The 21,387-nt window shown below is 37.0% G+C and overlaps 1 protein-coding gene and 1 long non-coding RNA gene across 8 annotated transcripts in view; one reads left to right on the plus strand and one right to left on the minus strand.

The window, feature by feature from the left end:
* Positions 1-1,160: 1,160 nt before the first annotated feature.
* Positions 1,161-20,305, minus strand: LOC131420014 (uncharacterized). Of its 4 annotated transcripts, none has more exons than XR_009223437.1 (5): positions 20,178-20,305; positions 16,390-16,488; positions 7,670-7,729; positions 6,828-6,883; positions 1,161-3,392 (listed from the first exon to the last, which is right to left on the minus strand). It is a non-coding gene; the product is annotated as an uncharacterized LOC131420014 (long non-coding RNA). The 4 variants fall into 4 exon arrangements; XR_009223435.1 differs by having other exon boundaries at positions 16,390-16,494; XR_009223436.1 differs by adding an exon at positions 11,205-11,566 and having other exon boundaries at positions 16,390-20,305.
* A 128-nt stretch (positions 20,306-20,433) lies between these two features.
* PTAR1 (protein prenyltransferase alpha subunit repeat containing 1) overlaps positions 20,434-21,387 on the plus strand; it is a 76,585-nt gene continuing 75,631 nt past the window's right edge. For all 4 annotated transcript variants that reach the window (XM_058565697.1, XM_058565693.1, XM_058565694.1 and 1 more), the window contains exon 1: positions 20,434-20,545. In XM_058565697.1, the coding sequence (XP_058421680.1) occupies positions 20,460-20,545 (86 nt within the window). In that variant the 5' untranslated portion in view covers positions 20,434-20,459. The remainder of the gene's footprint in view (positions 20,546-21,387) is intronic.

A 21,387-nucleotide genomic window follows, 5' to 3' on the forward strand; every position in this document is an offset into this window, starting at 1 on the left:
CAGTGGTTAAGTGTACACGCTCTGCTTCGGTAGCCCAGGGTTTGCAGGTTCAGATCCTGGGTGCAGACCAACACACTGCTTGTCAAGCCATGCTATGGCGGCGTCCCATATAAAGTAGAAGAAGATGGGCACAGATGTTAGCCCAGGGCCAACCTTCTTCAGCAAAAAGAGGAGAATTGGCATTGGATGTTAGCTCAGGGCTGATCTTCCTCACAAAAAAAAAAAAGAGAGAGAGACTTCCCTTTCGTTAGGACTATTACAGACTGAAGAATGAGCTGCTGTTCATGCATGATTCTCCATATGGCAAAAAGAACCCTGTTTAAGGGGTAAAATAAAGCCATCTGTGGTGGTGTCAATTTTCTTCTTGTAAACTGGTCCCTTTTAATGTTAAATCATTAAAATACATAAACATATTTCACCTTCATTGGAGGTCTTCACCATAAACAAAACTGTGTGTAACCTGCACAGGTTGCATAGTCATTTTTATTTTTTACTTTCTGATGGATTTTTTTTTTTTTTGGTGAGGAAGATTAGCCCTGAGCTAACATCTGTTGCCAATCCTCCTCTTTTTGCTGAGGAAGATTGGCCCTGGGCTAACATCCATGCCCATCTTCCTCTATTTTATATGTGGGACGCCTGCCACAGCATGGCTTGATGAACGGCACATAGGTCCACCCCCGGGATCTGAACCTGCGAACACTGGGCTGCCGAAGTGGAGTATGCAAACTTACCCACTACACCACTGGACCGGCCCCTCTGATGGATTTTGATGATCATACAGTCACTTCTCCTTCAAAAGCAAAATGCAGTAATAGTAAATAGTAATACCATCAATTCTATATCTATTTTTTTCTGTATAAAAGCTGAAAATGTCATTGCAGGCTTTTACACGCTTTTTTTCTTCCACTGGTTTCTGTTAAATCCCGGAAATGAACAACAAAAGAATGAATTATGAATTCCTTATTCATCACCAAAGTGATGAAGTTGTCACTGCTGAGAAATACTTAAGGGACATAATACATATAACACCATGTTATTAAATAAAGGCACTAAGAGAACTGACACAAAGTAGGCATTCAATAAAAATATATGTTGAATGAATGAATAAATGAATAAACAAATGAAGTAGAACCATGGTTCCTAAGTCCAACTTTTGATTTTCCTTTATTCTTGAGAAAAAGTATTTTTTGGACATTTCAAAATGTTAGAATGTTACATTGGATCTGTGAGACAATTACAAAAGGAATAACATATACATAATAGGAATATCAGAAAGAGAAGAAAGAGAGAAAGGAACAGAAAAAAGGTTTGAAGTAATGATGGCTAAGAATTTTAAAAAATTAATGACAAACACAAAACCACAAATCCAGGAAGCTCAGAAAACCCTAAGCAGGATAAAACACACAAAAAAATCTACACCTTGGTATATCATATTCAAACTGCAGAAAATAAAAGACAAAGAGAAAATCTTGAAAGAAGCCAGGGGAAAAAAACCCACTTTACCTATAGTGGAACAACGATAAGAATTACACTGGACTACTCTTCAGAAACCACGCAAGCAAGAAGAGAATGGAGTGAAATATTTAAAGTGTTGAAAGAAAAAACCACCAACTTAGAATTCTATATCTAGTGAAATTACCCTTCAAAAGTGAAGGAGACATAAAAACTTTCTCAGATAAACAGATATTGAGGGAGTTTGTTAAGTTAAAAGAAGTTCTTCAGAAAGAAGAGAAATTATATGTCAGCAACTCAGATCTACATAAGAAAGGAAAAACCTTAGAGAAGCAATATGAGTAAAATAAATTTTTTTATTTTTCTTATTCTTAATTGATCTAACAGATAGTTTGTTCAAAATAATAATAGCAACAGTATAGTAGGTGATTATCACTTATGGATAAATGAAATGAATAACAGCAATGTTATAAGGGACAGGATGGAGGAACTGGGAATACACTATTATGAGGTACTTGCACTACCCTTGAAGCAGTATACTGTCATTTGAAAGTGGACTTGGATTAGTTGTAAATGTATATTGCAAACTCTAGGACACCAGCAAAAAAAGTTAAAAAAGAAGTATAATTGATGCGTGTTATGGACTGAATTATGTCCACCACAAATTCATATGTTGAAGCCCTAACCCCCAGTACCTCAGAATGTGACTATATTTAGAGATAAGGCCTTTAAAGAGGTGATTAAGTTAAAATGAGTCCATTATTATGGTGGGCCCTAATCCAATCTGACTGGTGTCCTTATAAGAAGAGGAAATCTGCATGTACAAAGAGACACCAGGGATGTGCATGCACAGAGAAAAGGCCATGTGAGGACACAGTGAGAAGGCAGCCTTCTGCAAGCTAAAGAGAGAGGCCTCAGAAGAAACCAAACCTGCCAACACCTTGATCTTGGACTTGTAGCCTCCAGAACTGCGAAAAAACAAATTTCTATTGTTTAAGCAACCCAGTCTGTGGTATTTTTTTATGGCAGCCCTAGCAAAAGAATACAATATGCTAGGAGAGGAGAGAAAATAGAATTATATAAAATGTTCCATTAAAACCAGAGAAGACAGGGGCCGGCCCAGGTGAGTGGCGGTTAAGTGCTTGCACTCCGCTGCAGCAGCCCGAGGTTCAGATCCCGGGTGCACACCGATGCACCGCTTGTCAAGCCATGCTGTGGCACCATCCCATATAAAGTGGAGGAAGATGGGCACTGATGTTAGCCCAGGGCCAGTCTTCCTCAGCAAAAAGAGGAGGATTGGCAGATGTTAGCTCCTCACAAAAAAAAAAAACAACAACAGAGAAGACTGAAAAAGAAAAGACCAAAAAAAGCAGCATAGTACCAGAACAATGAATTGAAAACAGTAACAAACATGGTAGATATCAATCTAACTATATCAATAATCACTTTAAAGGTCAATGGTCTAAATACATCAATTGAAAGACAGAGGCTGTCAGAGTGGATAAAAAGATAAGACCCAACTATATGTTGTCTACAAAATCATGTTGGATCCTAACATGGGAAAATGGATGCAAATGAACTGAAACAATGGGGGAAGAGGTAGATAACATCTCATAGAGTAATGAAAAAACACCCAGGTGAGAAAACTTATAAGACTATGTGCTCCACAAGAACTGGGTCCCCAGTGCCTAGAATGGTGGCTGGAACGTAACAGGTGCTCTACAAATATCTGTTGAATTAATACATGATTTCGAAAATCTGACAGACGGTCAGGAACCCAACATGTGTGATGATCCAACCAGCACCACCAAATCAATCAGTCATTAACTTGGAAAAATAAACAAAGATTATTCTTCAAAACAGCCTATTAAATGTTCCAGTGCCTTCACTTTGTGCTTTCTTCAGAGTTTAGTGTTTGCACAGCTTGCCTTGTATGCAACCTTTAGAAACAAAAAGAGAAATTAAAGAAATAAGGTGTGGAAAGAAACACTTTCAACTCTAATCTCCTTTTCCATTCTCTCTCCATATTCAAGTATGGAAGACTGAAGGCCAGTGGCATGAAACAGACTTGTCTCCTATATAAGTGATCTTAAAATATATAGATAGATACACACACACACACAATGATGTCTCAAAATACTACATGGAGCTTGTTAGTTCCAGTCTTTTTCTTGCAGCAGAGACAATCTAAATGCTAGCAGAAAAGGGAAGAGTCTAGGAACTAAGAAACCCAGTTTCCCCATCCAGATAACTTATCGGTTTCCAATCTATCTACCAGGAAACAGCTATCCAGAATAAAGTAAATTGTTTTCTAAACTTTCTCTTCTATCAGTTCTTGGAAGCTTTAAATATCCTAGGCTAGAAGATTACTTATTCTAGAAACATAAATTCTTGTTTTAAAGTCAATATATAGGAATGGACTGAGAACTTGCTTGTAAAACCCTGTGCTAGAATTTAAAACAACAAATTTAGATTTTCTTAAAGCCATTTTAATTTTAAAATCTACATTTGGCTGCTAATAATATACAATTAACTCCCTCTTAAAAACAAAGGAATTAAACTGCATGGCATTGAGTTCCAATTCTGATTTATAATTTAAAATGAAAAAGTTATTTACATAGTCAAAAAGGTGTCAGGAAGCAGTTTAGATTTTTCCAAATATAATTTCTGAAATAAAAGCCTGAAATATATTTTGTTTAAACAAGTTACATCTCCTTTATTAGGATGATACTGATAGAGCGTTTTTGATCTTTTAATGAGTGGATAAACAAAAGTTTTCATTTGTTCTATTTTAAAAGAAAGTCTCAATATGCAAATTAGATTTGCATCTAAATAAAAAGGCAGGTGAATAAGGTTAATCTGCTTTAGAAAACAAGTTTCTTGGGAGCAGGGTCTATGTTTTGGTCATCTTTGTCACCTCTATGGACAGGCCATGCACATAGCAATTACCCAACAAATGTTTGCTCAATTGAAATGCTTCATTAAATAGACTGTTGATGTGAAGATGGATGCTGCTAACCATAAATACCTCATCTTTTTATTAAATCAAGCTAAAAATATTTACTTAATAGTTCCAACTATTGAATATAGGGTACTTGAAAGACATAAAATCACATTAAAATTAATTCTACAATTTAGGTTTATCACTAGTCAGACTGACTCTTCCTAGATAACTAATTTATTTTAAGTTCTAAAGAGAGTATAAAATTAATTTCTAAAATGGCTTCACTCATTTTTCCCGAAAGTAAAAACATATTTATGAAATAACACTTTTCTTGTTGAAATGGAAGAAAGTTGTCAGCTCTGTTAGAGCCAGTAATAAAGAGCCAATCTTTTCTTGACATTGATATTGAGTTGGCACTGTCTCATGGACTTACCTAAGGATTTTAATGATGAAAAGAATGATTAAAAGATAGCTTATATTAGTTGGTTCTATTATTGGGTTATGGTCTGTTGGCAATGAGAAACCTAACTCACTCTGACACAGATGTAAATTAATGTGGACTACTAGAGGGCCCTGAAGTGTAATGTGGTCAGAACTACTCTTGGTCAAAATTAAATCTTGTCAAAAATTTGAGAGAATATATAAAACCATTTTAACTGAAATGCATTTTTAGTCTTTTACTTGAACTTTCATATAAAGAACATATTCAATAGCACAGCATTAAATTTCCTCAAGTAACACATTAAGTCATTTTAACTAGAGTTTATAAAATACAGGAAGATTTTCAAGCAAATAATATTCATGAGACTGTATGATTTTCTTAGGATTCATTAAGACTATTTTTGTGCATTAATAAAGTGGCTGTAAGCCAGCTTTCCATCTTACATTAAAAATATAAGTTACATATGAACACAATAGCTTATGTGTTTAGTTGAATATTCATTTCTTTGCTGTCAAGTGGCAAAAGGAAGGAAAATTTTTGAAAAGTCACACTATATTTAATATTAGTAATTCCTGTTCATTATAACTAAACTATAGAAACTATAGATTTTTTCTAGTAAACTGTTATCAAAAACATTCTATACTCTAGGGGCCAGCCTGGTGGTGTAGTGGTTAAGTTTGCGTGATCTGCTTCCTCGGCCCAGGGTTCGCAGGTGCAGATCCTGGGTGCGGACCTACGCATCGCTCATCAAGCCGTGCTGTGGCAGCATACCATATACAAAATAGTGGAAGACGGGCACAGATGTTAGCTCAGGGCTAATCTTCCTCAGCAAAAAGAAGATGACTGGCAACAGATGTTAGCTCAGGGCCCATCTTCCTCACCGAAAACAACAAAAAAAAAATTCTATACTCTTATTAGAAGTTTCCTGTCTGTTCCTTTTCTCTTTCACTCAAGAACCAGGATGACACCATTTCCATGAGGCCACTTTCACCAGTGTACCATATGACAGCTAAACCTCACTACATTCTTTATAACACTAAGAAATTACAATTGCATAATGCAATTTAGCATGGTAAAAATATAGGCTTTCATAAAACAGAAAATAGAAGTTAAGAACGTGCTTCAAGTCTATCTTATAATAAATTTCATATGAATTAGCTTCCTATAAAATAAACAAATTTAAGTGAATTAACAAGACAAAACATAATTAAAATATCTGAGCAACACTGCATGTATTGATGGTAATTTTTGTCACTCAGCCTAAAATGGAATAAGGAAATAAGAATCTCAGAATTCTACATTACAGTTTTCTTTACAATGATTCATTATACCTTTAATGAAATATTGCAACATATTTTAAGAAAATAAATCAATTAACATTCCTTCTTATACCTCATTAATAGCTAATAAATGGTTACTTGGATTAAAAACTCTATAGTTGCTAAATCATTGCTTATATTTATTAAGTTATATAGCAAAGAAACATCTATATTAACTTATTGCCCAAGATTTTTGCATGATCCCATAAGTTGTTAAGAATAAAACATTTTTTCTGCAAATAAAATATGCTGTCACAATGCACACACAAAATCAACTTGTGTTTAATTCGTGATTAGTGAATTACATCTAACATATCCAAAAACACCTCAATAAGGGCTGTTGTATGAATTCTGAGTAGAAATCTCTGCACTCTTAGTGTAATGTATATTGAGGTTTCTTAGTGGTAAACACCATACTTTCTTTTTTAAAGTTAAAAATACATCAATTAGTGATTTGTGGCTTTATGCCAAGTTTCTTTTTCACATATACTTCAAATGAACCATTGTATTGAATGACACTAGGGCTCTATAAACTTGGCAGATATATAAGATAGTAAAGACCACAAAAAAACCCAAAACATTAATCCTGTCTATAAAATGTAGGGTCCCTGAAGAATGTGTAAAAAATTAATACTTACTAAAAAAAAAAAAAAAAAAAATTAATACTTACTTTATATATGATGCAAAACTAAAACGTGAAAAAAAGAAACTTGGTTTGTAGCCATCCTAAAGCAATAAGAAACAAATTTATTGTTTAAATAAAATACTGCTTAATAAGTAACTAATTAATACTGTTTAATAACTTACTGTTTCAATAAAATAACCTGTTTAATAAAACAACCTATTTAAATAAGTGTAATTATGCAATCCTATGCCATAGGCCTCTTTATCCTAACAGTAGGCCCACAGCACACTGAGATTTTAAGAGGGTTAGATAGCATAACTGTTCCTGTAAACGAGTTAATCCTGAAAGGTAACTTAATTAAAAGTGACACTGCAATTTCAAAATTACTAAAAAAAAAAGCTGCCTAATGAAAATATTTGTGCTGTTTAAAATTTTGTATCCTTTCAGCACCCAGTCTTCTTCAAAACAGCAAGTGATTCATTAAACATGTATTAATGAAAGACTTTTTGTGATTAATTCAAAAATCTAAAAAATGTCTTTCTAACTTTCTATTCCAATCTTTATCTCTTATGATATATAATAAGAGAAGATTTCAGGTAGTATTGTTATAGTTTTATCCTTAAAGAAGCTTTGCAGACTTCTATTTCTGGTAATGGTGGGCTAGATTGTTCAATTTAATATTCTACTTGAAAACTACTAAAATGCTGGTTAAATGCTAGTTAAACATCTCCTCAAAGCATTGAAGAGCTGTCAGAAGACTAGAAACCAACAGGTCAAAAATCTAAGGAAAAGTGAAACCCAGATAGCTAAGTGGAACTCCTTAGCCGCGTTTGTCCTGAGGACATGTACTGATCCAGGTGAATGTCCTTTGGTTTTGGCAGCCTCACCTGCAATAGGAACAGATGTCAAAGCCAAGTGCCATCTCCAGATGAGGAATCAAATAGGATCTGAAAGGGACACACTGATTAGAATATGGATGAACCAGATGTACACACACCCACACCCCTCACCCCCACTTGTAGCACCCTAGAGAACATCGGAGGATGAGAAAGTAAAGGAAAAATATCCTGAGAACTTGAGGCTATGGGATGGCCCTAAGACAGATTTTTTAAAGGTTCATATTCAGGAAACCTAAGCTGTGAATTGGTTTTAAGGTAGTGACAGACTGGTGGTGTACCAGGCACCTGGCAGAAGCAAAAGTAAATCATTCCATGAGGAAGACATCTTCCTCCTAGGCTTTATAGAATCCCCAAAAATTATTTTTTCAGGGATAATAAGCACACAAGGAAACAGTATCATGAACGAAACAAACAAAACAATAATTTAAAGAAACAGATATGCAGAGACTTCAGACATTGGAAATATTAGATACAGATTATAAAATAACTATGGCTATTTGCTTACACAAATAAAAAGATAACCCTGAAAGTATCTGAGAGGAACAGGTAACTCTAAAAAGAAACCTAGCATATTTGTAAAAGAACTTCTAGAAATAAAAAATGTAATAATGAAACTTAAAATTCTAAGCATATTTAACATTGCTAGAGTGATTTAGAAAGAAAAGAGAGAGGGAAAGGGGCAGACAGAATATTTGAAGAAATACTGACTGAAAAACTTCTCAAATTTGATGAAAATTATTAACACATGCAAGAAACTCAACAAAACTCCAAGTACGATAAATTCAAAGAAAGCAACAATTAGACACATCATAATCAAATTGTCAAAAGACAAAGAGAAAAACTGGAAGGCAGCAAAACAGAAGCATCTCATCATATACAAGTGATCCTCAATAGAATTAACAGAGGATTTCTCATCAAAAAACGTAGAGGTCGAGGCCGGCCCGTGGTGTAGCAGTTACGTTTGTGCATTCTGCTTCAGCAGCCTGGGGTTCACCAGTTTGGATCCTGGGTGCAGACATACTCACTGCTCATCAACCCATGTTGAGGCAGCATCCCACATAGAAGAGCAACAACTCTACAACTATGATACACAACTATGTACTGGGGTTTTGGGGAGAAAAAAAGAAAAAGAGGAAGATTGGCTACAGATGTTAGTGCAGGGTCAATCTTCCTCAAAAAAAAAAAAAAATAGCGGTCAGCAGGCAGTGGGATGACATACCCAAAGTGCTGGAAGAAACACTATCAACCAAGAATCCTACATCCAGCAAAAATATCCTTCAAAAACTAAGGAAAAACAGGAGTTGGCCCGCTGGCATAGCAGTTAAGTGTGCACGCTCCACTTTGACGGCCCGGGGTTTGCAAGTTCAGATCCTGGGCACACACTGATGCACCAGTTGTCAAGCCATGCTGTGGTGGCATCCCATATAAAGTAGAGAAAGATGGGCATACATGTTAGCCCAGGGCCAATCTTCCTCGGCAAAAAGAGGAGGATTGGCATCGGAAGTTAGCTCACGGCCGATCTTCCTCACAAAAAAAAAAATAATAATAAAGGAAAAACATTCCCAGATAAAAAACTGAGAGAATTTATCACAAGCAGACTGCCACACAAGAAATATCAAAGAGAGTCCTTTAGGATAAAATGAAAAGACGCTAGACAGTAACTTAAGTCCACATGAATAAATAAAGAGCACTAGTAAAGGTAACTAAATAGATAAATATGAAAAGCAGTATAAATATATTTTTTAGTTTGGAACTCTTCTTTTTATATCTCCTATCTGATTTAAAAACAACTACATAAAGCAATGAGTATAATCAGTGTTGACAGGCATACAATATATAAAGATGGAATATGTATGACAGTAACAGTATTATATACAGTATTTGTATACTACTGTAATTATGTTGTTCTTATTTTGAACTAGATTGTTATAAGGTAAGGTTTTAATTGTAATCCTAGGAAATCTAAAAAACATATGTCAAAAAACAAATACAATAAAAGAAATAATAAGGTAATTAAAATGGTACACTATAAGATATCTATTTAATATAAAAGAAGGCAGTAATGGAGGAACAGAGGAACAAAAACACATAAGACATATAGAAAATAGGAAAATGCAGATATAAATTATTCCTTATCAGTAACTACATTAATATAAATAGATCTCCAATTAAAAGGCAGCAATTGGAAGAATGGATTTTATTTTATTTTATTTTATTTTTATAATTTTATTTATTTATTTTTTTCCCCCCAAAGCCCCAGCAGATAGTTGTATGTCATAGCTGCACATCCTTCTAGTTGCTGTGTGTGGGACACGGCCTCAGCATGGCCAGAGAAGCGGTGCGCCGGTGCGCACCCGGAATCTGAACCTGGGCCACCAGCAGTGGAGCGCGCATACTTAACTGCTAAGCCATGAGGCCGGCCAAAAATGGATTTTATTTTAAAGAAGACATAATCCAACTAAATACTGTCTATAAGATACATACTTTAGATTCAAGACATAGATTCAAAGACATAAATAGCTTAAAAGGAAAAGGATGGGAGAAGATAAACCACACAAATGGTATCTAAAAGACAACTGGAGTGGCTATACTGATATCAGAAAAAAATAGACTTTAAGACAAAATTTGTTACTAGAGACAAAGAAGGATATTTTACAATGATAAAAGGATCGATTCATCAAGAAGATATAATAATTATAAACATATATGCACCTATCAACAAAGCCCCAAATTACATGAGGCAAAAACAAACAGAATTAAAAGAGAAACTGACAACTCAACAATAACAGAGAATTCAATATCCTACTTTCAATAACGAAAAGAACAACTGGAAAAAAAGATCAACAAGGAAATAGAAAACTTGCACAGCACTATAAACCAACTAGACCTAATAGACATCTATAGAACATTCTACCTAAGAAAAGCCGAATACATATTCTTCTCAAGAGCACGTGGAACATTCTCCAGAATAGACCATATGTTAAGCCATAAAAGAAGCATCTATAGAGTTGAAACTATTGAAATCATACAAAGTATGTTCTCTAACCAAAATGAAATGAAATGAGACATAACAGATATAAATTAGGGAAATTCACAAATATGTGGAAATTAACTACCACATTCTTAAATAATCAATAGGTCAAGGAAAATATCACAAGGGAAATTAGAAAATACCTTGAGATAAATGAAAATAAAAACACACATAACAAAACTTATGGGATTCAGCTAAAATAGTGCTTAGAGGGAAATGTATAGCTCTAAATACCTGTATAAAAAAGAGGAAAGATCTCAAATCAATAACCTAATCTTTGTTAAAATTAATAAAGAAAACCTCAACTAAAATGGGAGTCAGGAAGGCCTGTAGAGGGAGGCTATACCCTACCACTTGTCCTCAGTTACCTCAAACAGGATGATATCAATTACCCCCAATAGAAAGATGTCAATTACCCCAAACAGGAAGATGTCAATTACAGTGTCAATTAATTACAGCATCAGTTACAGACTCCAACAGGAACAGATGTACCTTGCACTCCCTAACAGGAAATGTAACTACTTTACTACTCCAGCAGGAGGCGGGAAGACTTCCTTCTTGCCCAGCAACAAGCCCAGCCAATGGAAGCTGCTGCAGCTCAGCCAATGAGAAGCTGTTGTCACCTGAACTTTCACTTTCCTCCAATGAATTTTCATGTTTTCCTTGCTGATGACTTCCTTTCCTTGTCCCACTCTCCTTACTATACAAGCCTTCCACATTGTGTAACCCCTCAGAGTATTTTTCTGCTGGTGAGATGAGATGCTGCCTGATTAATGAATCATTTAACAAAGTCAATTAGATCTTCAAATTTACTCAGTTGAATTTCGTTTATTAACACCTTCCACCGTAAGAAACTAGAAAAAACAGAGAAAACTAAACCCAAAGTAAGAAGAAGGAAGGAAATAGTAAAGATTAGAGCAGAAATAAATGAAATAATAGAAAAACAATATAGAGATTCCCATTCATTTATGTATTGCCTATGGCTGCTTTCATGCTACAACAGCAGAGCCGAGTAATTGGAACAGAGATCACACAACCCGCAAAGTCTAAAATATGTCCTATTTATCCCTTTAAAAAAAAAAGTTTGGGGGACTTGTGGTTTCAGATCCAACATGTAAACAGCTTGGAAGTCTTCACTCCCAGCCTTACAATAAGACAAAAGATAAACAAACTGAAAATAAATGACTTTTCTTAGACTCATCAGTGAATTAAAATCACTCAGAAATTACAGACCAAACTGTCACCCAGAAATTTGAGAGACAGGCAAATACAGAGAATTACAGCTGAGATCAGCTTACCTGGAGCCTTAATCTGCTATGAACACTGAAGTGATAATCTTGACAAATTGTAGGTTGAGCGTGGACTAGCTCAAGATTGAGAACCTCCTTAGGGGTCCAATCTTAAGGGAACCCAAACACTTTTATGGGTTTTACCTCAAGGAATCCCACCAGGTTCTCATGATGATGACCCCCCAAAAATACCCTCCCATTGTAGTCACAGGGAGGGTTTAAGTTTTTGAAACACACCCAAAGAATTCTCTATAGTAAGGGCCAACACTCCAAGTGAAATGATGTTACCAGAACCTTATATGACCAAGGGAAGGGCAATCAGCCAGCTCCAGCCAACACCCCCCCCCCCCGTCTATCCTCCCTATATCACCTAAGAGAGAAGAAAAAAGCCAGGAAGCACTTCTGAAGGTCATAGCCCAAGGAATCAGGCCCACTAAAAGACTGAGAGTTACTCATAAAATTACAGAACAATTCCTCTCCACAACACTTTATCATATCAATAGGACTCCAGTATAATAACAGTGGATTGCAACTGAAAGAGTGGCAAGACACAGATTCTATTTAAGAAGAAATTCTTAGAGAAATCTAAGACAACAGGGAAGAAAAAATAGAAGTACATCTGAGGAAACTGAATCCTGTGCACCTATAGTTATAGCAAACATTAAACACAGCCCAGCTCCTAACAAGATTAACATAAAACCTCAGCATAGCTAGTACTGATGGCCTAGCAGTTAAAGTTTGGCACACTCCACTTTGGTGGCCCAGGTTTGGTTCCGGGTGCTGAACTACACCACTCGTCTGTCAGTAGCCATGCTGTGGCAGCAGCTCACATAGAAGAACTAGAAGAATTTACAACTATACACAACTATGTACTGGGGCTTTGGGCAGGAAAAAGGAAGAAAAAGGAGGAAGATTCGCAACAGACGTTAGTTTAGGGCAAATCTTACCCTGCAAAAAAAAAAAAAATTAAAATTAAAAAGAAAAAAACCTCTATTTACCTCAGTTTCTATTATCCTATATATCATGTCCATTTTTCAACAAAAGACTACAAGGCATGCTAAAAGGAAAGAAAAAAAACCAATCTGAAGTGACAAAGCTAGCATCAGAACCAGATTCAGAAGCGGGTGACGAAAATATTCCAGAATTAGATAGCAGTGATGGTTGTATAATCTTGTGAATACACTGAAAACAACAAAATTTTACACTTTAAAAGGGTGAATTTTATGGTATGGGATATCTCAATTAAAAAATGGTTTTTAAAAAGACTTACATGATTTATAACTTTTTCCAAAACAAAAGTTTTCCTGTACCATCCACACCCACTCAATTTGTGAAAATAACATCAAATTATAGAATAAAATACATCTATGGAAATTATAACAACTGAATGATAAACTTTAAGAATTATGATTCTCATTGCATAATTCTTTGCTATCCATAACATTAACAACAAAAGAGTAAATATATTTTCTTTTTTCCATTCAATAAATATGTACTTAACACCTGCCTCATATAAGAAACTGTTACTACGTTGTTGGGATACAAAAATGAAGTTGATAACCCCTTCCAACTTAGTAAAAGATATACATAAATAACCATAAAACAAGGCAATACACGAAAAGTGCCAAGCAAAGACCACACAGAGTACAATGGAGTTCAAGAATACAGGAAAGCATTTCTAGCTGGGGTGATCACAGAAGGCTTCACGGTAGAGTTGGCATTTTAATTGGGCCTTTATTTGTTCATTTGACAAATACTGAAGTGCTTACTATGTTCAGGTAATATGCCAGATGCTAGGAAAACAAAATTAAAAATGAAATGGATTCTCTCATTATGTGATAAAACTCAAAGTGTGTATGTATGTGCTCATTTATGTATGTTTGTCTAACTAAACAAAGTATTAAGTAATGAGAGCACCCTTGCAGAATAAGTGGATTTCAACAAAGAAGCATAAACCCCTTCAATAGCTCCTGGCAATCTTTTAGAAAATTTCAAGGGGCTGGCCCGGTGGCGCAAGCGGTTAAGTGCGCGCGCTCCGCTGCGGCGGCCCGGAGTTCGCTGGTTCGGATCCCGGGCGCGCACCGATGCACTGCTTGGTAAGCCATGCTGTGGCGGCGTCCCATATAAAGTGGAGGAAGATGGGCACAGATGTTAGCCCAGGGCTGTCTTCCTCAGCAAAAAAGGAGGAGGATTGGCGGATGTTAGCTCAGGGCTGATCTCCTCACAAAAAAAAAAAAAAAAAAAAGAAAATTTCAACTGCAAGAATATGGCCTCAAGTTTCCTAATGATTAGGCCTCTGACTAAATTCCTAGATAACTTCCTCTACTGATTCTTCATTACATCTATACTACATGTTGGCTATTCTATCCTTTCCTATTTTCTTCTCATCATTTCCTTTCATCCATCTATCCATTCAAGTATTAACTGAGAACCCACTATATCCAAGGCAAGGTACAGGGACACAGCACTACAGGGGATATATAGAGTTCCAGCCCCTGTGGAATTTACATTCTATAGAAGGATAAAGATGTTGAACTAGTTGGACATCTGTTAATTACATCTGATACCTGCTACAAGGAAAAAATACAGGAGTCTATGAGTGTATAATGAAAGTTTTAGTCCTTTTTTCCTTTGGAGGTATTCAACTTCATGTGTAGTAAGTAGCAAATACTCTATGTGCCTTGGTAAACTCATACAGGACAGAGGATGAAAGATAAACTCTGAAAACATTCAAGGGTCTTTAACCATGGCGAAGTTTCTAAGAGTCCAGTAGTCTGGGACATGTCACAATATTTCTACCAAGGTGAAGGGCAAGTTGCTTCATCTTGTACACTCTACCACTGACAAAGAGACACAAGGGCCACTTTGGATTCAGGAGGCCACATATACTCTATTTGAATGCTTTAGTTTGAGTAATTTACTAAGTAACTCACAGTTTTGAAAGGATCCCAGAGCTTCCATGCAAGCTGATCTTGGGCCATGTGACCCAGAAGACCCAATGGTAGCAAATTTTTAAAAATGTAATAGCAGTACCCTTAGGGTTTTGAACAAAAGCCTACCTTCCTCTTTTGATAAATATTATCCTTTTGAGAAACAGTTCTGGGCTTGCTACTGGGCTCTCAGGACTAAGTATGGGATACTACGTAACCATGTGACATGAGCTGTCCATAGTGAGCTGCTCAGTGTAGCACAATGAAAAACACAGAGGATATAGAAAGGAAGAAAAAATTGGAGCTAGGCAATCATGCCCATAGTTGACATTCAGGTGACAGCAGTACTGAATCTGAAATCACTTTACAAAACACTGTCAGGTCAGTAAAAGTTATTAGTTTGGTCTTCTGTCAATTCCTGAGACATGCTATGTAAGCTCTTTTCTTCTTAGGGCCTTCACACACACTCTTTGCACTACAGGTGAGGCTCTTCTGCTTTTCACAGGGCCGGTTCCTTCTCATCTTTCAAGTCGGAGCTTAAATATCACCACCCGAAACAGGCTTCCCTGACCACACTGTCTAAAACGATGCCCTTATTCCCACACTGTTATCATCTATCGTGGTATCTTGCTTTTCCTTTCGTGTCATGTATTACAATTTTTCATTATATATTTGTCTGTTTACTTGAATATTGTATATCTCTTCCATCAGACTGCAGGTTCCACAAGATAGCAGAACAATGTCTGTCTTTCTCACCATCGTATACCTAGCAGCTAGCACAATGTCTTACACACAGTAACAATCATTAAAATTTGTGGAATAAGTAAAATTGCTTGCAGTCCCATCCTCTTAGGTGTGGTACTTAGCCTTCTCTTCCTATAAACCCAATGCACTAACTTTTGCACTGTCTTTTTTGCACACTGATGGTGATTTGGGAGACTTACCACAGAAATTAAAGTGTCAGCACTAATTAAGGAGTTACTCTTTGGCATTCCTTCCTAAAACTCAGACTATCAGTCTGTATAAATACTATACTGCAAATTAGAGCATAATTCAACATGTAACAAAGAAAGTTCATCATTTTCTATGGGTGATTTTGGCCTAATGCTAATTTTGACGATTTTCTGAGATGGCTTAAAACATAGAAACGGGAAGAAACTGAGAAATAAGATGTATTTTTATTACAAAACTTCTCAGTTGAAAAATTAACTTAAGAAGTAAGATAAAGAACAGGAGGGCTAGCCCTGTCTTGCTTTTAGGCAGTTACTGAAGAAGTCTCAGACTGAACTTCTTCTTCTTCTGTAATCAAAATGAAGTTTTTACTACCTTTCTAAATTTTCAGCTATGATTTTTTTAACCTAAATCTATGGTTTTCATTATTGTCATATTTACATGATGCAACATTCATTGCATCATGGAGACACTATGAGAAACATTCATTGCATCATGGAGACATACCCATCTCCCTAGCTGTTTCTGTATGCAGGTCCTGGATTGGGTCTTTTTCTCTCCAGACATTTTCTCCTGTTCTTTTCTGAAGATTACGTCATGAGTCTCCTGGGCCTCCGTGGGAGGAAGGAAGAAGAGGGCAAAGGAAAAGGATGACATTTCGAAAATATCAAATGTCAAGAAAACCAAAACATTACTTACTCAGCAACAAAAACCATATTATGCAACTAGTATCCTCATTCTTTTATCCTCATGGATTCTAACGTCAGCATTAACTGGTCATTTAAAATTATCATCATGATTAGTATCTTGATAACATTTAACTACTTTGTTAGGTTAAAAAAAGTTCATGTTTTAACTAGGAGACTAATTGTAATTGCTGTATAATAATTCTGTTTAGAAATGTTAAACAACAAAGTTTCATATTGAAAGTTAGTATTTAGCTTAGTCTTAGTTTACTATCGTGTTTTAAAACTGATTTACTCATAATGATGCTTTATTCATAGAAATAAGTAATAATTTGTAGAGTGTTTCACAGTTTAAAGATGCTATCACAAGCATTTTCTCATTTTTTTCCTCAACAGTTAGAATAATGAAGTGCTAGAGATATCAACTAAATATAAGAATAGATGGCATTCACATTCATGGGTGGTTTCATGATTCTTTAAAAAGATAGTTCTTGATTATACATGAAGTTTTGTATTTGGGAAAATAAACCCACACATTGAGGCAAAGGGTATACCAAAACTTGCCTAAGTTTAATGCACATCTTTTTAAATTCATTCATTAATTTCTATTCCTTTTCTTGAAATGGTCTTTAATAAAAACTTTAAAGATGACAGTACTCCTGTTGACTTAATTCTTAAGAATTCATAAAAAGATATTGATATTGTGGCTTCTTGATAATATTATATTTCCCTTCTATGTCTTTGTTAGTAAGTTCTTGGATTTTAAATTTTAGGATAGTGATAAGGTTGAGGTTTGGCATACTGCAAGTATATAGTTAGTCATATGGTAATATTATAATGAAGCATTTAAAATTGAGCATTTACTTTTTTTAATGGAGGAAATAAGCTTGTTTTTTTGGTAATGATAGCACACAGTAAGAACATGTTTAGTACTATTTACACTCTATCTTGCATAATGTTACCACGATAAAATGGACTTCAAATCCAAATAAACAGAGTAAATAAACACCACATCGTAGTGATATAAGTAGAATAATACAGAGCAAAGATAGAAACAGATTATAAGGTCATCTCCTATTCTTCACAACAGTAATTGCTCAGCTTGTCATTAAAACTACCTTGGTGTCTTCCTTCCTACCAGGCCTCTCAACACATACATTCGATTTTTACTGTAGAAAGTTTGGAACATCCAGAAGAGTATAACAAATGTATATTTATGTCTTAATTATCTCCAGTAATTCTATCACACAGAGATAACCATTGTTAACATTTTAGTTTATATCCTCCGAACCTATCATATATAGGATTCTATTTATATTATGTACAATTCATTTTGTATACATAAAATTAGGGTTGTCTTGTATGCTGTTTTGGTACTTGTTTTTGTCATTACATGTCTACCTTTTCCCCCATCATCAAATAGTCTTCTAAAATATGAAAAGCATGATTTTGGGGGAGTGTGGGAGGATTGTTAAAATACATTCACAGCCACGTGAACAATAATTAGAAGCATGGTCACTTAAAAATCAGATACATCCTAAGAAAATTAATATGCATAAGAGATAGTTGGCTAAGTAACAAATATATCCATGTCTTTATTAACATATACTTCTAAAAACTTTTCTTAAATTACAAAAATTGTGTTTCGTTTTTTGTGTTACTTAGAAAGTAAAATTCTCCTATAAATATACTTCTCTCTAGGAGTTTGGTATGTATTCTTCTAATTATAATGTGCTTTTACTTTATTTATTTATTATTTGGTGAGGAAGATCAGCCCTGAGCTAACATCTGATGCCAATCCTCCTCTTTTTGCTGAGGAAGATTGGCCCTGAGCTAACATCCATGCCCATCTTCCTCTACTTTATATGGGCCGCCACCACAGCACGGCTCCGACAAGCAGTGCGTCAGTGCGTGCCTGGGATCCGAACCAGCGAACCCGGGGCTGCCGCAGTGGAGCACGTGCACTTGCACCATCAGGCCAGCCCCTACTATGTGCTTTTAAACGACTAAATAGTATTCCTCACATAGATTTACTGTAATTTAATCAATCCCCAATGTTGGGCATTTAAGCTATTTACAACATTTCATTATTATCAGTAAATGCATTCTGCAGATCCCTGAACATAAATCTTTAAGTCCTTCAGCAAAATCATGCTAAATTTATCATATCCTATTCTTATATACACATTAAAGTCTCGTGAATTTCAATTCCCAACTTCTTTGAACCTCAGTTGCCTTATCTGCAAAATTAGGGGTTTAATCCGAGTTCTAATAAGCTCGAATTCTAAAAAATTTGAGTTCTAAACATCACAGATCCTTAAAAATTGGGTGAAACAATTGGTGTTTTCTTAGAAGAAACATGAGACATATAATTCATGCCTTTTAAATGGTACAAAGAGGGTGGGTGTGCATGCATGTGTGTGTATGTGGGGAGGGCATATACAGAATCATATAGAGGAATTATCTTTCTGGAATATCCATTTTACTTCAGGATTTAGGGACAAAGTTTGGTTTTTTCCTGTTAAATAGAGTGAAATACGAAAATCACACTAATTTTTAAGATAAAATCTTTGAAAAAATTTTCTATTTCTGAGTGTGCTGCTTTGAGCTCTGCCTCCAGAAGTCAGGATTTACTTCCCACTTTTATTAGGAAAGGATGTAAGGCTTTGATTAAGTGAAGAGGAAGAAGACTTGTCTAACTCAAACCATTTGAGAATTCGTATCATGCTTTATAATTTTGCATCCAGTGGATGGTTTTTACTTTCACCATCATCAACCCTAATTCAAATGCTCCACATATGTTCACATTATGTTGAACATTATATGTTCACACTATAAGCTTGCTTTAAAAAAAGTCTTTAAAAGATACAAATTTCAAGGATTAAGTAAAAAGAACTGAACCAAAGGCAGCCAGATTTTTCTATCACAGAAGAGTGAAGAAAAATCTGACACATGTAAATTTGAATTATGGCATTTCAAAATCCAAATGGACTAGAAAGCTAGTTTTTCTTACAAAAATTTTTTGCAGCCAGGTAAATAGCTATTAAGAGCAAACCTTGTCAGAGCCTTTGTTTTTTAACTCCAAAATCGACACACAACGTTCAAAGGACACCAAATGACGTGCAAATGAAGTACACAAGAAGCAGAAAATCTAAAAAAGATTTCTGCACTTCTACTCCCTATATCCAGGTGGGAAATAACTTTTCCTTTATTTTTTCTTCCTTTAATGCATTAATTAAATTTTTTAAATTAATTTTTTGATAACAGCCGCTCAAAGGCCGAAATTGGAGGGCAGGTACAAAACGAGGTCACCAACACGGTCCAACGGAGCTTCACTCCGCCACGAGTGTCCATGGACCAACTCATCCTCCCAGTTGGGCAAGTAAGGCGAACAAGCTCTCAAAAATCCAAGATACTACTACTCAAAAGGACCCGCCCTCTCAAACTTTCTTCCAGAAGCTCCCGGGGACCTGGCTGGTTCCCTGAACAGCTGAGAATGGGTGGCGGGGGGTTCAGGCCGGTCTCTGGCTCTGGGGGAGAGACTTGATGACCCCTTCCTCCTCGGCCCCAGGGGACTAGAAATTAAAACAAAATGTTTAAAACAGCGACCTGAGGCAACTTTCCAAATGAACCTGCAACATCTTCTCAGACGCTTAGAAACTCGGTTACGGAACCTCAGAAGAAGTCGCGGACTAGCCAGACCCCCCCAGGCCAGGCAACCACTACGCCCGCGCCGCCAGCGGGCTGACCCGGAAGTGCTCGGCGGCCGCGGCGGCGGGGGCGGGGGCGCGGCCAAACCGGCGCACACGCGCGCGCGCTCCCCGCGGAACTCCCGCCGGCGGCTCGGCGCTCTCCCGGAGGCGCGCCTGGGCCGCCGCGGCCGCCGCTAACATGGCCGAGACGAGCGAGGAGGTGGCCGTGCTGGTGCAGCGGGTGGTGAAGGACATCACCAACGCCTTCAGGAGGAACCCGCACATGTGAGTCGCGCGCTGGCGGCGCCCCCGCCGCCTCGGGGGGTCGTCGGGGGCGGGCGGAGGGAGGCGGGGCCGAGCCTGGAGCGGACCACGGGCGGCGGGCCCGGCCCGCGCGCCCCTCGCAGGAGGGGACAGAGCGAGGTCGCGGCTGGACCGTTGTCGGCCGCCGCGGGGCCCGCTGTCCGCTACCGGAACGCGCTCCCGGGCGAGTCCCTGGAAGTGACCTCGGAAAATCAACGGAGCGACTTTGTTTCCCTGTCCCTCCCACCCCTTTCCCAGGAGTTCATGAAACTCGAAAGACTTCACCTGTGTGTCCCCATCCTGCATCCGTTTAAGGTACACGGGCACACACAGTGTGGGTCGGTATATGCTTTGTAAACACTTTTTGAGGTTCATTCTGGACGTTGGTAAGAGGGGATTACCGATCATCTTATTCTCAATCATCTTATTCTTGAGTAGCCAAAGGTAGTTTGAGGCTGCTTTTGACTTGCGCCTTGCTTGTCCCAAGATTGTCGAGGGATTCCGATGAAACAGTTTGTTCTGAAGGTGAACAGAGCGTTCTCGAGAGTGTAGCTTCAGCAGGCACAGGATGGGTCTGGTGTACAGCAGATGGAACCTCGACACTTTTTAGCATTAGCTGATTCATAGTTACAGAGAGCATATTAAGGCTTTTTATATCCGAACACTGCTGCCCTCTTTAAGTAGGACACCGCAGGACTGACACACGTATCTTTTCCTCCTTCCTTTCCATATTACTTGGAGTACTCTGGGAAGATACCAGAAGAGGCTATTCTTTCTCACACGTTTGCTTTTGTGTAACGAGTGAAAAGGAAACTATTAAAGGA

The sequence above is a fragment of the Diceros bicornis genome, chromosome 22, assembly GCF_020826845.1.
Source record: "Diceros bicornis minor isolate mBicDic1 chromosome 22, mDicBic1.mat.cur, whole genome shotgun sequence".
Taxonomy (NCBI): Eukaryota; Metazoa; Chordata; class Mammalia; order Perissodactyla; family Rhinocerotidae; genus Diceros; species Diceros bicornis.